General features: G+C 39.5%; 1 protein-coding gene across 4 annotated transcripts in view; it reads right to left on the bottom strand.

The window, feature by feature from the left end:
* Nucleotides 1-14,655, bottom strand: part of MAPK8 (mitogen-activated protein kinase 8) — a 52,422-nt gene that overhangs the window by 24,660 nt on the left and 13,107 nt on the right. For 2 of the 4 annotated variants that reach the window (XM_080620360.1, XM_080620362.1), the window contains exon 2: nt 1,587-1,756. In XM_080620360.1, the coding sequence (XP_080476486.1) occupies nt 1,587-1,708 (122 nt within the window). In that variant the 5' untranslated portion in view covers nt 1,709-1,756. Of the gene's footprint in view, nt 1-1,586; nt 1,757-2,319; nt 2,682-14,655 lie in introns of those variants that run through there. The other 2 variants (XM_080620361.1, XM_080620363.1) reach the window with 2 other exon arrangements.

Genomic DNA, 14,655 nt, shown 5'->3' on the forward strand with positions numbered 1-14,655 from the left:
GCCAACACTGGACTCCTGTACCAGTATTTAAACTTCTGCATCTCCAGTACCTAATGGCACTGCTTTGAAACTGTTTCAGTATTAAATATGGTTAAGCCTTTAGGCCACCTACTTAATATTCCTCCAAATCAATTTAGATCAGGTTTTTGAAGCAGAAAAAACAAAACCAGCACCACCACCAACAATAACAAAAAAACCCCAACAAAATCCTAACCCAAATCACAAGAATTACACTTTATCTCCTCCAGACATGGACAAGATTTAACCACATGAGCACTCCCATCCTTCTCAGCATAATCAGAGCAGTTTAACTAAAGGGGCTTCAACTATCACTAGCAGCAGTTACAAAATAATACAAGAATAATTACATGGTCAGTTTTTGGATCTCAGCTCTAGAAGGGACAGAAAATTTGGAAAACAGGCAGTGACATATGACTGGGAATCAGAAGGACATTAATAACATCTAAAGCTTTTGCAGGTATTCCTATAAACAAACTCTAGTCAAACAACTGTCTATGTCCTTACTATATTAACACATGTAAATAAAAATCAGGTAAGTTGTTTTGCTGCTGCTACTACTTACAGACCAAATAATCTTTATGCCAAAGGTTACCATTTCAAAACCAACCCTTTTCTAGAGTACTCGCCTTCAAGTTTTCATTTGCACTAAGTGCATTGTTTTATTATTAACCCAGCTAAAACACAAACACAAATTAAAAACCCACCTATATCACATATGGTCTAAATGCTGATAAAGACAAGATCAAGACAGTAAAGAGGTTATAAGGAGAAGTAAGATTAAAAGGATTACACTTTTCACTTCCTTTCTCTTCCTCGATGTTTCTTCCATATTTTTATGCCCTTGGTTAGCATCTTAAGAGCTGTAATAAACTGGAAAATCTGCAAGTTGTTGTTCTATCTACATCCTTTTCTTGAACATCCAAAAAACTCAGAAGCTGCTTAAACAAACGTTTACCTTAGGGACAACATCACCACACAGGAAACAGCACCTACACGCAGCTACTGGTTTCCAATCTTATATCAATCAGACACTCTTCAGTATACAACAGAACTCTCATTCAAAGAATTATGTTGTGAAACCATATTTTCTTAAACTTGCATCACATATTTTACATATTATAATGACAGTCACTATTACAAGTGCTCACTAATCAGTATGATTATGAAACTAAGTCAAACTGCCCCCTAACAAAACATTTCCAGAAGTAAAACGATTTACAAGCAGCAAATGTTATATAGAGTATTTCTGGCTTTTATTTCTCTGTAAACTGTGTGTCTTGGGATTAGGATTATTTTCTTAATCCATTTTTTTTTATTTTGCCCCATTAATTTGTGGGACTCAGCACAGCTGCCTGAACGTGCACAGAAGGGTATCAGGAAAGGACACAGGTCAAAAAGCAACACTAACAGTCATTACTGAGGAAAACCAGCCAACACCTACTACTGCCATTTTGCACATAAAAGTTGTTTTCCACACTCCTACTCAGTAACATAAAACAGTTAAAGGACTCAGAAAATTCTACTATAGGAACCTACAAGCACATTTACATTTTAAAGAACCTTACCATACTATGCCTTGTGCTCCTGATCCTATTGGTTTTAAATTTTGATACCGTTTCAATACAGTGAAAGTAGAATCTCCAATTTCGACACTGTAGAAATTGTTGTCACGCTTGCTTCTGCTCATGACGGCAACTCAGCTAGATAGATCACTTCATGCAAATTTGCTTCTGGCCTGTAAATAAATAAAATTTGAAAAACTAAGATTTTACAACTCTATGAAAACTGACAAAAGGCAAAGTTCTTTACAATGCACAGAAGACACTTTCCCAAATAAGTTCCATATGCAAAGGTAGGTTCTTTTTAATGTCTGCAGGAATATGGTGGCATGGCAGGGGGGTAGGAACTAGATGATCTTAAGGTCCTTTCCAATCCTAACTATTCTATGATTCTATGTGTCTGAAGTGTTTTATTTTTAGGAATGTTCTAAGATACTATTCTAAAAAGGCAAAAATAATACAGTAAGAAAAATAAATGGATGGTAGCAAAAATCTTAGATGACAACGACAGACAATTAAAAGGCAGGAAGCTACAGGTCATGCAAAGAGCTCCAAGAGTTCTGCCATCCCTTCACACACACACATGCAGCAAGGAAGTAGGGTTTGGACCAGACACTCCCCAGAACTCCCTTCCAACCTGATTGTTGCATGACTCTAATCACAAAAGTGACAAAACATTAACAGCTCTTCCAGACACTGCAATCATCAAAATGGTCTCAGTCACAGCTGGCAGGAATACCTGTAAGTGACGTGGTAACACATACAGGCAATCTAGGCCAGAAATGGAAAAATTGTCCTTGTCATGGATCTCACATACTAGCTCCTGCGAATAAAAGTAATAATCAGGGGAAGGGAGGAGTCAAAAAAAAGGATGTGTAGCCCACCAAAATCCCTTCATATTAAAAAAAAAAAAAAAAAAAAAAAAAGGCAGGCAACACCTCAACACACATGTCCACAGGAGAAAACAAAAACCTGCATGGTGGCTTTTACTGTATCATCTCCTGTTTCTTTGATGATAACTGTGCTCTTACAATTTTCTCTTCCATAAATCTGCTAAACTTTCCAGTCTAGAACAGGTTGCCCAGAGAAGCTGTGGCTGCCCCATCCTTGGAAGTGTTCAAAGCCAAGCTGGACAGGGCTTGGAGCAACCTGGTATAGAGGAGGTGTCTCTGCCCATAGCAGGGGAGTTGGAACTGGATGGTCTTTAAGGTCCCTTCCAACCCAAACAATTCTGTGATTCTATCTGAATTCAACACAAGTTACAAACTTTTGCTGTCAATGGTTTAATTATTATGGGTTACTTACAGAATGAGCTAAGTGATTGAGGGACATGATTCAGGAACAATCAGATGTAATTAAATTTGCCTTTACCCTGCTGTAAAATTCACCAACTGATGTCAGTCATGACACTTGATGGTTTGAAAGACTTTACCTACTACTGGACCTTTTAAAATGTTGTTAAAGTATGCTATGCATTGCTTGAGTAACACTGAAGAGCCTACAGTGCGCTACATCTTTCTACTGACAGTTAAAAATCTCAGCCTTCTAGTTGCCAGTGTATCTATTTACAAAATAAATCACAAGACACTTTCAGTGAACGCTTCCCCATTAGTCATTAAATTTCTTAAGTAATTATTCCTTTTAACAGATGTTCTTATAAAGCTGTGGGTGTTTTGTAAGAGAACTGATCTACCTGGACCACGCCTCAAACATCCCACTGCTACCTTCATTCATACATCACTAGCCCTGCAGGACTGCGAAGACTGAAAGTTTCCTCAGATCACTACTTGGCAATATTTCCAAGTCCTAGGAAATAAATAAAGAGCAAGACTGGGGAGATGGGTTTTGCAGTGCAAAGACTGCTTCTGCAGGAACAATTTACAGGAGGTAGTAAGTAAAAACAAACAGCCCTGCTCTGACATACTGCAAAAACAAATTACTTCTGCACTTTCAGTAAGGCACTATTTCAGGGAAGGGACTGCTTTCTGAAAAAAAAAAGTTTAAGGAACTCCTGAGAAACTTCAAGTCAAGGTGTAATGCGCAAGTGAAAGCAGTCAAAACACAGGAGGAAAACTCAGATACAACTGGGAAATTCTTGTACTTTAATATACATTTCCTTACAGCAGCTCTTGAATACCACTCCAAATTTAATGTTTTATATTTACATACAAAACACTTTCCCCTTGCCTCCAACCCTCCTGCATTTCATCTGGCCCTTACAGATTCCTCAGCCTGATATCCATCTCCTCTACACCCCTTGCCTCAAAGTCTCTTCTAGCTTCTACACAGTTTTGCCCATCAACCATGGAAAGTGTAAACCTCTCATTTTATAAGCAAGTTTACTTTCACTCAATTCTTTGCTCCCACTCAGCTCAGAATCCATTGTGCTCCCTGTCTCTTCACCTCTCACAAAAATATCCTCAGAAGCGCCTGGTATTGCCCAGCTCTGTAAATATAGCTCCCAGAAAAGTCAAAGACTTCATTATTTCCTTATCTGCTAATTTACTGGTGACTAGTCTTATGAAGTCTAGCTTCAAAGATCCACAACACCAAAAGTCTCAGTCCTTAAATATTAAACTAAGTCTAAATTCAGAAACTGTCAAGACTTTCAAGATTCTTACACAATTCATGCCTGCAAATGTCTTTCATTAAAACATGATTAAGCTGTATCAAATAAACTTGCCTGTCTGAAATTTGACATTTAGTTCCAATTTCTAGCAATTTTGCAGAAGCACATATGGGAAGAAAGGCAGGATGCAGATTCCAGATTTCTATTATTAATGAGGAAACTAATAATACATTTGTCCCATTAACTGTCAACTTGCCAGAACACTGTCAACCATCAGCAGCAGAACAATCCCACAGAACATTTCAATTTCCTCTCCCATATCAATTACTGTGCTTTTCCTTGAAAATACCTTGCCTAAGCAAATTTAAATACAGCCTGCAACTACTCAAGGGAAGGATACTCTAAAACTGAATCCTAAAATAGCATGGTAAGGTTTGGCACATTAGCTTATTAATCATTCAGATTGCCACAAGTACTATTTACCTGAAGCAGCACAACAAAATGTTGCCAATGGAAATAACACCATATCCATACAGCAAAAGTCCTCTAGGGCTCCTGCAAGGCTGTGTATGAGTTTTAGTCTGATTGTACTAAAAGCAACCAAGAACTCAACAGTCCTGCAGGAGACTTAAGATGGTCAAGAATTTCTACTCATCAATTCTTGTATACAGCCTCATAAAGTTTAAGTTCTAAAAGCATCAACATGGATGCACTGAGCTTGTAGCTCCTTGAAAAGACAAGTAGCATGTACCTATGAAAGTAAGCGTTACGGCTAACCTTAACTAGTATGGCAAAAACTGTTTTTTATTGACACCCCATTCTACTCCTCCTCCACAAGTGAATAATACCGACAATGAAGACTGTCTAAACTTCTTCACCTAGGCTTAAAATAAGCACATTTAAAAAACCAGTGAGTTTAGAATAAAAGAAACCATATATATAGCATATATATATGTATATAGCAATGTTTATACACAAATATGCAAACCCCTGCCATTTACTTTTGCTCAAAGAAAGGCATATACCTTAGCATTTTTCAACAAGCACGTTTGATATAAACTTGCTGACTTCAAGGTATCTAGAAGATAACATAATGCTGTATACTAATATCAAACTTTGTCTCTAATACTGAAACTATTCGACTTACTAAAAAAGATACAGAAAAATCTATGGACAATATATGCTAAAATATTTTTCCAGTACAGCCTAAACACAATTGAGAAACAGGATTTGGGGATGGATATATGGGGTGGGAAAGAGAGGCTAATACTTTGGTCACACAGCTTTCACTTAAAAAAGTCTTACTGCAGGTGCATTTAAAACCTTAGAAATGGCCAGATGGATTCAGTCTTAGGTAAAACAAAAACTTGCAATGCAAAATTATACAAACAATAGCAATGCATTTTGTAAGCTTGCCTTTGAAGAGTGTGTGAATTCATTTCTTTAGAAGGCAGAGAGATGACTTGATGCTCATTCCAGTTCCCTTTTTATTTAATGCTTTTTATGCCTATGATCTATATCACTGGACGGTGCTACAAAGGGGCCTCCAAAGTAACAGAGCTTCAACTCGGCACCTTCCCAAACTGTAAATAAACTTAACGTGTTTGAACTAGAGCTGGCGCTCCTGTGGCTCAGTACAGGTTTATGGCTATGCAGAGCTTGTGGTGCAGACAGTTATCAGACCTGCACCCACTGTGTCATTATGGCTGGACTTAGGCAAATACATTTTGCTTTTAAGATCAATCCAGGCTCATCTGCACCAGCACTCTGAGAAGTTTATCTGAAACAGCAGGCAATTACAGTAAACTGCCCAGCTAACACAGGCCCTAAGTGTTGTATGCCTGAGTTACCCACAGCAAGTTTATGTTTCCACAATTAGAATTTAACTGGAAAACCACGCGCTTTCAACTAGACATTCGCGTTATTCACCTTCAACACAACACTACCATCAAATAATATCTTCTTGGCTACCACACCTGTTAGCCTTCACATTAGATACAAAGTCTGTTCTTTTTAAATCAAAGATCACTTTAAAAACAACACATAATTATGCATAATGCTTCTTCTCTCACGCACTGACCTGAATGCATGCATCCTAGGCATACAGAGGAGCAGAAATGGAACAGGTTTTGTGGAAGGAAGGATCTCTCAGTTTACATAAGAGCACAAAATATTTTATGACCTCTTCTGTGCTTTTCCCTCACTAGAGACAATAACAACAGGAAAGCTTCAAAGGTTGCATTGCAAACTGAAAAAAAAAAAGCTTACATTTGAGAAACACCTCTTCAGACAAAGAAATGGAACCCAAGAGATAATTTTCCCATCACGGACGTGGAAACAGAATTGGCTAGAATTGTGCCAAATTAAAGGATGGAGACACATATGCTCTGTATAGCTAGGTCTCCAAGATTGCTTGGTAATTGCTGGCTTATACCTTTACTAGACAACATAAAAAGAAAATCCAGGATTCATCCCGTAACATAGCGCACAATACCTTACCCTAAGTATTCTTTTATGTAAGAAATTATATGTATTCAGTTTGCTCCTACAGCAGTGAAGAAGTACAGCCGAGAAGACATTTTCATACCCTAATACCTTGAAATGTAATACAATGTAAGAAATGAGAAAAAACCTAAGTGGCAACAACCATCATTAGCTAGAAGTTTTGTGCGGAATCAGACTTGATTCTCATGCTCATGGTTTCTAAGGCAATCCTTTCTTAAGAGCAAATATAAATGTGCTTAGTCTTAGAAGAAAATTAGGATGCTAAGACAGCAAACAGCCTTTGGGGCAAGATGTGTTTCATGTGAAACACAAATAGCAACTAAGACAGCAATCTACCTACACATGCTGAAGACTAAGGGCTCCTGGGCAGGGCTGTTTTACAATTAGAGAAGATTATTGCAGTAGTTGCTCAGAAGTAGGGTGACAAAAGATGAAGATCACAACAGTTAAAGACATGAAGAAATGGAAAAGGCCATTTTAAAATAATTACATACATGAAAAAATTAATTAGTAATATAATCAACATTATAATGACATAAGGCACTTATCGATGATTCAGTAACTCATTTTAGAAAAGGATCTAACACTAACAAAACAAATACTCTGTAGGAATCTATGGTTGACCTAGGGAAGGCCAATAGTATTTCAAGTATATGCTAGATTGCTACTGAAAGCAAAACAAATGCATTTTGCATGTAAAGCTCTAGCATTAATGAATTTTATACAATTTCTTCGTGAAAATACAGTTCGCACATAGCTGATTTAGATGCATCATGTATTTCTGAATGCTTTCTAGTTTTCAGCTGTCACATTTAAAGGCTTCTAGACATTTGTTAAACCGGTATTGCAAATAAAGCCCAGTTTTCAGATATTTAATAAAACACATGCTTCCAAGGCTCAAATTTAGGAAACAGAAGAACAAAAATCATTCTTAGAGGTAACTCTATAAGTCACTCATTCACAAAAGTAATCACAGTTTTAATAATGTTTTCCTTTTCCATACTGCACTTAAAACTGAAAGTTATGTTTCACACTACTTCAGCTCTGTTAAAAGTTGATGCAGATACAGAATTCAGATAAAGGCATTAACATTAACTGGGTGAACACTGAAGCAAAGTATTACCAGACCATTATAAATGCTAAAGCTGTCTGAAACACCTGGAAGCTTATTCTAAAATGAAATACTCTCATTGTTGACTATAGGATTAATTAACATTTTACACAGCTTTCAAATTACACCTTCACAGGTCAGGTGGTTTTAAGTTGAACAACTTCCACGTGATTGCCTGAACTACTCCTAACAATGGCACATGTTTAACAAGGTCTCTAGCTTGTGCGTAATTGATGTGGAAGTGCTTCACATCATCTAATGTACATCTGCATTACAGGAGTGTTCAGTTTGACTTACACTACTCACAGGAGGAGCGGCATAGTACAACATCTTAACTCTACAGCTTCATCTCAGGAGCTATTTTCTGCAGGCAACTATTAAACAAAACCACAAATGTCCTGGACTGATTCTTATATACCACAAGTCTGAAGCGCAGTGCAGGTACATTTCTTAAAATAACAGAACACTTTAACGTATTTTTGGCCACCAGAAAGTCAAACACTAAAGAAGAAATTCAGAAAAGGTGACAGGTTTGATATAGAAAAATAAATATTGTTTTAAAGCAAAAAATTTTTAAGTATTCAGCAGCAAAATGAAACTTAAGAGAACATAATACCATCTGTTTATGGAAAAAAATTATCTCAGTGGTTCAGCAAATGTCATTGCCAGATTGATAAATCTGTTGGGAAGACTTACAGCCCTCTCTCTTAACCTAGCTCTGTTCTAGGTACCTTTTACAGGAAACAACTATGCAGAGTCTTAAACTAACAATGCATGAAATCCATTAATACTAATGCAATCTTTCCAGTGATTTAACATTGCAGTTTACAAGTTCATATATTGGCTCTAACCACATGATCCAGTCAGATAACACAATGACTTTTTCTGGATGCAGTTTCCTTCATGTGTTTGTCACCTCACCTGAATATCAAGACAGTAACTGTAAACCGAGGAATCCACCGAGAAGGCGAGGATATTCAGGGAAATTAACCAACCCCTTAACTCATAGAATCATAGAATAGTTAAGAGCTGGAAAGGACCTTAAGATCATAGAATCAAAGAATAGTTAGGGTTGGAAAGGACCTTAAGATCATCTAGTTCCAACCACCCTGCCATGGGCAGGGACACCTCACACTAAACCATGTCACCCAAGGCTCTGTCCAACCAAGCTTTGAACAAAGCCAGGGATGGAGCATTCACAACTTCCCTGGGCAACCCATTCCAGTGCCTCACCACCCTCACAGTAAAGAACTTCCTCCTTATATCTAATCTAAACTTCCCTTGTTTAAGTCTTAACTCATTACTCCTTGTCCTATCACTACAATCCCTAATGAAGAGTCCATCCCCAGCATCCCTATAGTCCCCCTTCAGATACTGGAAGGCTGCTACGAGGTCTCCACGCAGCCTTCTCTTCTCCAGGCTCAACAGCCCCAACTTTCTCAGCCTGTCTTCATACGGGAGGTGCTCCAGTCCCCTGGTCATCCTCGTGGCCCTCCTCTGGACTTGTTCCAACAGTTTCATGTCCTTTTTATGTTGAGGACACCAGAACTGCACACAATACTCCAAGTGAGGTCTCACGAGAGCAGAGGAGAGGGGCAGGATCACCTCCTTCCACCTGCTGGTCATGCTTCTTTTGATGCAACCCTGGATACGGTTGGCTTTCTGGGCTGCAAGCACACACTTAAGCCGGCTCATGTTAAGTTTCTCGCCAACCAGCATCCCCAAGTCCTTCTCCGTAGGGATGCTCTGAATTTCTTCTCTGCCCAACCTGTAGCTATGCCTGCGACTGCTCCGACCCAGGTGTAGGACCTTGCACTTGGCATGGTTAAAATTCATCAGGTTGGCATCAACCCACCTCACAAGCGTGCCAAGGTCCCTCTGGATGGCATCCCTTCCCTCCAGCGTATCAACTGAACCACACAGCTTAGTGTCATCCGCAAACTTGCTGAGGGTGCACTCAATCCCACTGTGCATGTCAACGACAAAGATGTTGAACAAGACCAGCCCCACCACTGATCCCTGAGGAACACCACTCGTTACTGGTCTCCAGCTGGACATTGAGCCACTGATCACAACTCTTTGTGTGAGGCCATTGTCCTGGGTTCAGCAGCAGCAGCAGTCAGTTTTTCTCCTTGGTGGCTGGTGCAGTGCTGTGGTTTTGGCTTTCGGCCTGGGAATAATACTGGTGAAGCCAATGTTTTCAGTTGCTGGTCAGAATGTTTACCCTGACCAAGGACTTTGTGAGTCTCATGCTCTGCCAAGGAGGAGGACAAGCCGGGAGGAAGCAGGGACAGGACACCTGACCCAAACTAACCAAAGAGGTATTCCATACCACAGCACGTCATGCCAGGGGATGTAACTGGGAGCTACCCGTAAGGGCACATCCTCTTTTCTGTCAGGCTCTTTTCTGGCGGGCGGTATCGTATTCTCTTCCCTTGTTATTTCTCTTATCATTATTATTATTGGTGGTAGCAGTAGTGATTTGTGTTATACCTTAGTTACTGGACTGTTTTTATCTCAACCCTTGGGAGTTACATTCTTTCGATTCTCCTCCCCATCCCTCTGGGGGGGTGGGGGAGGAAGTAGACTGCGTGGTTCTAATTTACGGCCTGGGCTTAAACCACGACAGCCATCCAGCCAGTTCTTTATCCACCAAGTGGTCCATCTATCAAACTGATGTCTCTCCAATTTAGAGACAAGGATGTCACGTGGGACAGTGTTGAACGCTTTGCACAAGTCCAGGTAGATGACGTCAACTGCTCTATCCCTATCAGTTCTGTAGCCTCATCATAGAAGGCCACCAAATTGGTCAGGCAGGACTTCTCGTTAGTGAAGCCATGCTGGCTGTCACCAAGCACCTCCTTGTTTTTCATGTGCCTCAGCATGCCTTCCAGGAGAAATCTGCTCCAAGATTTTGCCAGGCACAGAGGTGAGACTGACTGGTCTGTAATTCCCCGGGTCATCCATTTTCGCCTTCTTGAAAATGGGGGTTATATTTCCCTTTTTCCAGTCATCGGGAACTTCACCTGACTGCCATGATTTTCCAAATATAATGGGCAGTTACTTAGCAACTTCATTCGCCAGCTGCCTTTTCTTGGCCAACATTCACCTTATTACAGTTCCATAAAAAGATTACCTAATTGAATGAAACACAATGAACTGAACCTAATTCCACATTCAAAAAATCACTTGGAGCCCCTCTCAGTATTAAGCAGCTGTTTACTATTCAAACAGCAGCTTTACACACCTCACGACAACCCACACTCCATACTGAATTCCAATTCAAACCTGCACAGTAACCCCTCTCCCATCTATAGAAAAATAAAATATAGACATTTGTAAAAATAAAAGGAACACTGTTTCTCCTCTTAAACACAAAACAATCTGTGTGTAGGACTGTTGGTAGCACAAGAGGCTCTAAGCAAAGGAGGAAGCATGTCTCCCCTGTGACAATGAAAATTAACAAATTACATTGCTTTGAAAAGAGTATTTACATTAAACTGGCTTTGTAAGTGACTCATAAAATACCTAAAATTCAACTTCTTTTTTTAAATTCTTAACCCGGTAAATAAAAAGATTGTACTTACTTCTTTCTCAGAGGTCAATAAAAATACCCTTAGCAAAATCCAAAATTCTACTAAATTCAGTATTTCATATTGTCTTCAAAACAGCATTCCAAGAAGCTGTATTACTTTTTGAAAGAGGCACTCACAAAAAAAGTCTAATAATCTGATTCTAATCTCCACAACTGATCTGTTTCCCCAAATCCCAGTTGTTTGCAACAGACAATCCTATCACCTCACATACAGACCTTTCTTAAAACCATCATATCCAGATGTATATCTAAAAGATCTATAAAGTACCTCAAGAATCACGACGTGCTTTGAGTCTTCATCCACATTAGTAGCGACCGAAAGTAGGAACTCAAATGGAGAAAACTAAGCATTTTTAAGACTGAACATGCTGAAGTACATGCAGCCACTTTAGTGTTGAGAGAGAATCTTTTGCAGGTAAGGTACTCTCAGATGCTCTAAACCTGGTTGCCTTCTTGCAACACATATGTCTCTCCAGTCTTTAGATTGCTTCTGCTCTCTAGACTCATACTTCTCTCCACAGACGTAACAGTACACACTATCTATTCCTTACTTCCTTTTCTGCCTCAAAAATCCTTGCATCCTCTATTCTAGCAAGTCCAGCTTTGGGGCCAACCTCCTCCATTTCCAGCCTCCAGCAGAGTTGTTCCTGTGCTTCCTTGTAGCAGAAGCAGCTTCTTCAATCCTCACAAACTCCAGACCTTGCACTTCACACATAGGCCAGAAACTGTATCTCCCCTATAGTTTTCTACAAGTGCTGAGGCAGCCTGGACTACCCTGTAAAATGGAATCCTTCTAACTGCCAGTTATGACTATGGATTTTGGAAGAAAAAATGTTTTTAAAATCAGAAACAATGTAAAGCTTTTCCAGATCCTGAATCAAAGCAGAAATACAACTTTAAGCTTTACTAAGGATAACATGAAGACAAAAAGAAAAAACACCAAAACCAAAAAAACAACAAAGAGAAGCCTGAATTAGTAGAGGAAGATTTGGGCTTTCTTTTCCCCACCTGTAAAACACACAGTGAGGAAAAGACAAGAGACCAGAATCCAAGATCACTGAGGATGAACTAATCTTCTGGGGACACATCACGGCTATCTGCAGAGCTGCTGACAAATGCTAGTCAACTTCTCAATAATTCAGAGTTCTTCAGCAGACAGCCAGGCACAGCCCTCTATATTTTCTCCTTGCAAATATGGGTGAACTTTTATCTTTAACATTTATTTTAATGAAGAATTTGGGAGCAGGAAAGGAGAGAACTTCATAGAAACAGAACCACCAATTTTTTATTTTTTTATTACTTTTAGTGAGCTTTCTGCAATTTAAATCTTTCCCAGCCTAATATTTACACATTTTATGAACTGTAACGGCCAAGCCAGCCATTGCAGTACCCACTGAATAAAAAAAATTCCAGTGTGTTATGGAAGGGGGCAGACTGCACCCATAAAATTTCACAGCTACTGAAAGTCAGGTCCCAGCTTAGGGACAGTCTAGCAGTTACTAAAAGTAGTATGCATATACATAAATAAGGATAGCAAATTAATGGTTAATTTTTTCATCTTAAACAGACCTGCTCCTTCTTCTAGTCATTTCAATCAGCACATGACTCCCATGGAGGGGCCATGACATCAGCCGCAGCACCAGGGCAGAGCACAGGTAAACAGCCTGACCTACAAGCACCAGTAGCACTTGGGAGCTTCTTTGTTTGCTTTGGAGGGAGAGAAGCGAGAGAACAGTTACTGCTGGCAGTCAGTCAAGGATTTCTCCAGGGAAGAGGGCCATACTTTTTTCCCAAGCAGAGCTCTTCAGTAGCAGCTGCTGACAAACGCAGCTCCTTGAGTTTTCCCTTTTCATGTTGCTCCTCTCTCAAACAAGGTGATTTCACCAAGGCTGAGAACACGTTCTGCAGTGCCACTGAAGCTATAACACCCTAAGGATTATATTTGCAGGGTTAGTCATACAGCCAGGAACTTGAAGCTGGCATGTTCCCTAGCACTGCTTCTGTCAGACTACTCTGGTCAATACCCTAGCCTCTCAGCCAAAAGCAGATGTTGCTACTGCCATTCTGGGAACCTCACCCCAAATGTTTCACAAGCCACAGTAAGAGGTTAATAATAAAACCAGGGATGAGCTCAAACAGCTAATTTTCAACGCCACATTTTATGCCTGAATTCCCTGCATCAAATCGTGTTAAAATACTAGGCAGCCAGAAATAGCAATCAGTCACAGGCTGCCATCATCAGTGCCAAAATATTAACAGCTGAACCTGAAATTGGGTAAACCTGAAGTTGGAGAAAGTGAGCAGCACTCAGGGATTGTTGTATTAAGCAACTGGAACTTGAGCTTTTCCACTTCCAAGTTTCAAGTAACTTCAAAAGGTCAGGCTAATGTCAGAAGTAACTAACAATTCAGAGGTTGTTTAACAGTAAAGAAAGACCTATGATTGGCAGCAACAAAACGAAGACTGCACTAGCAGAATACTGAGATACTGGCATTTGTCTAGAAATAGGTAGCATAAGACCACATGCAAATGCATAGAAAGCCGCAAAACCAAATCCTGTTGTTAAGCACTGCTCCAGCTGAACCATTTCCTAGCACTGCTCAGCCAGCTGGCACACACAGAGCCACCAAAGCTCCTAACAGCGATTTCACACACTGCTCCCTGTGGAGCACAGGCAAGGCCAGCATGGCCACTTCACATCACGTTTTCCTCAGAAGCTCGCAGCATGCATTTATTCAAACCCAATATCAAACAGCAATATTTTATAAAGTGGTTTATGAAAACACTACTCCTGAATGGGGGTCAACAGCTCCAATGTCAAATGCTGAACTTACATTCACAACATCAGAGTACCCCCTATATAAAAAAAAAAAAAATAAAAAATCAATATTTAACTGCTATGTGCGTTTCTAAACACAATTCTCGTACTGTGAAACACCTCATGCAGAAGACGCAAAATAAGACAATCGATATAATTTCTGCTGTTTCTAAAAAATTTGTTTTGTTTAATATCAAATGAAATGCAGCTGAGAACTGAATTCTTACAGCCAAACACACCACATACCTTGCACAATCAGGAAAATTAAGAACAAAGTAACAAATGCACACACACAGTAACTTACTCACAAATGACATCAGTTTTGCAGTGATTCTCTTTTCAAAACAGATGGTTTTCGATTTTTATCAATAAAGCTCTTATTGAGAGGATTTCACTTAATCCACCTTCCTTCTCTTGCACCTCAGTTTCTATATACTCTAAAATATTGGCACATAATGCCACTCTATAAGCTGCAGC

The sequence above is a fragment of the Psittacula echo genome, assembly GCF_963264785.1.
Source record: "Psittacula echo genome assembly, chromosome: 6".
NCBI classification, from domain to species: domain Eukaryota; kingdom Metazoa; phylum Chordata; class Aves; order Psittaciformes; family Psittacidae; genus Psittacula; species Psittacula echo.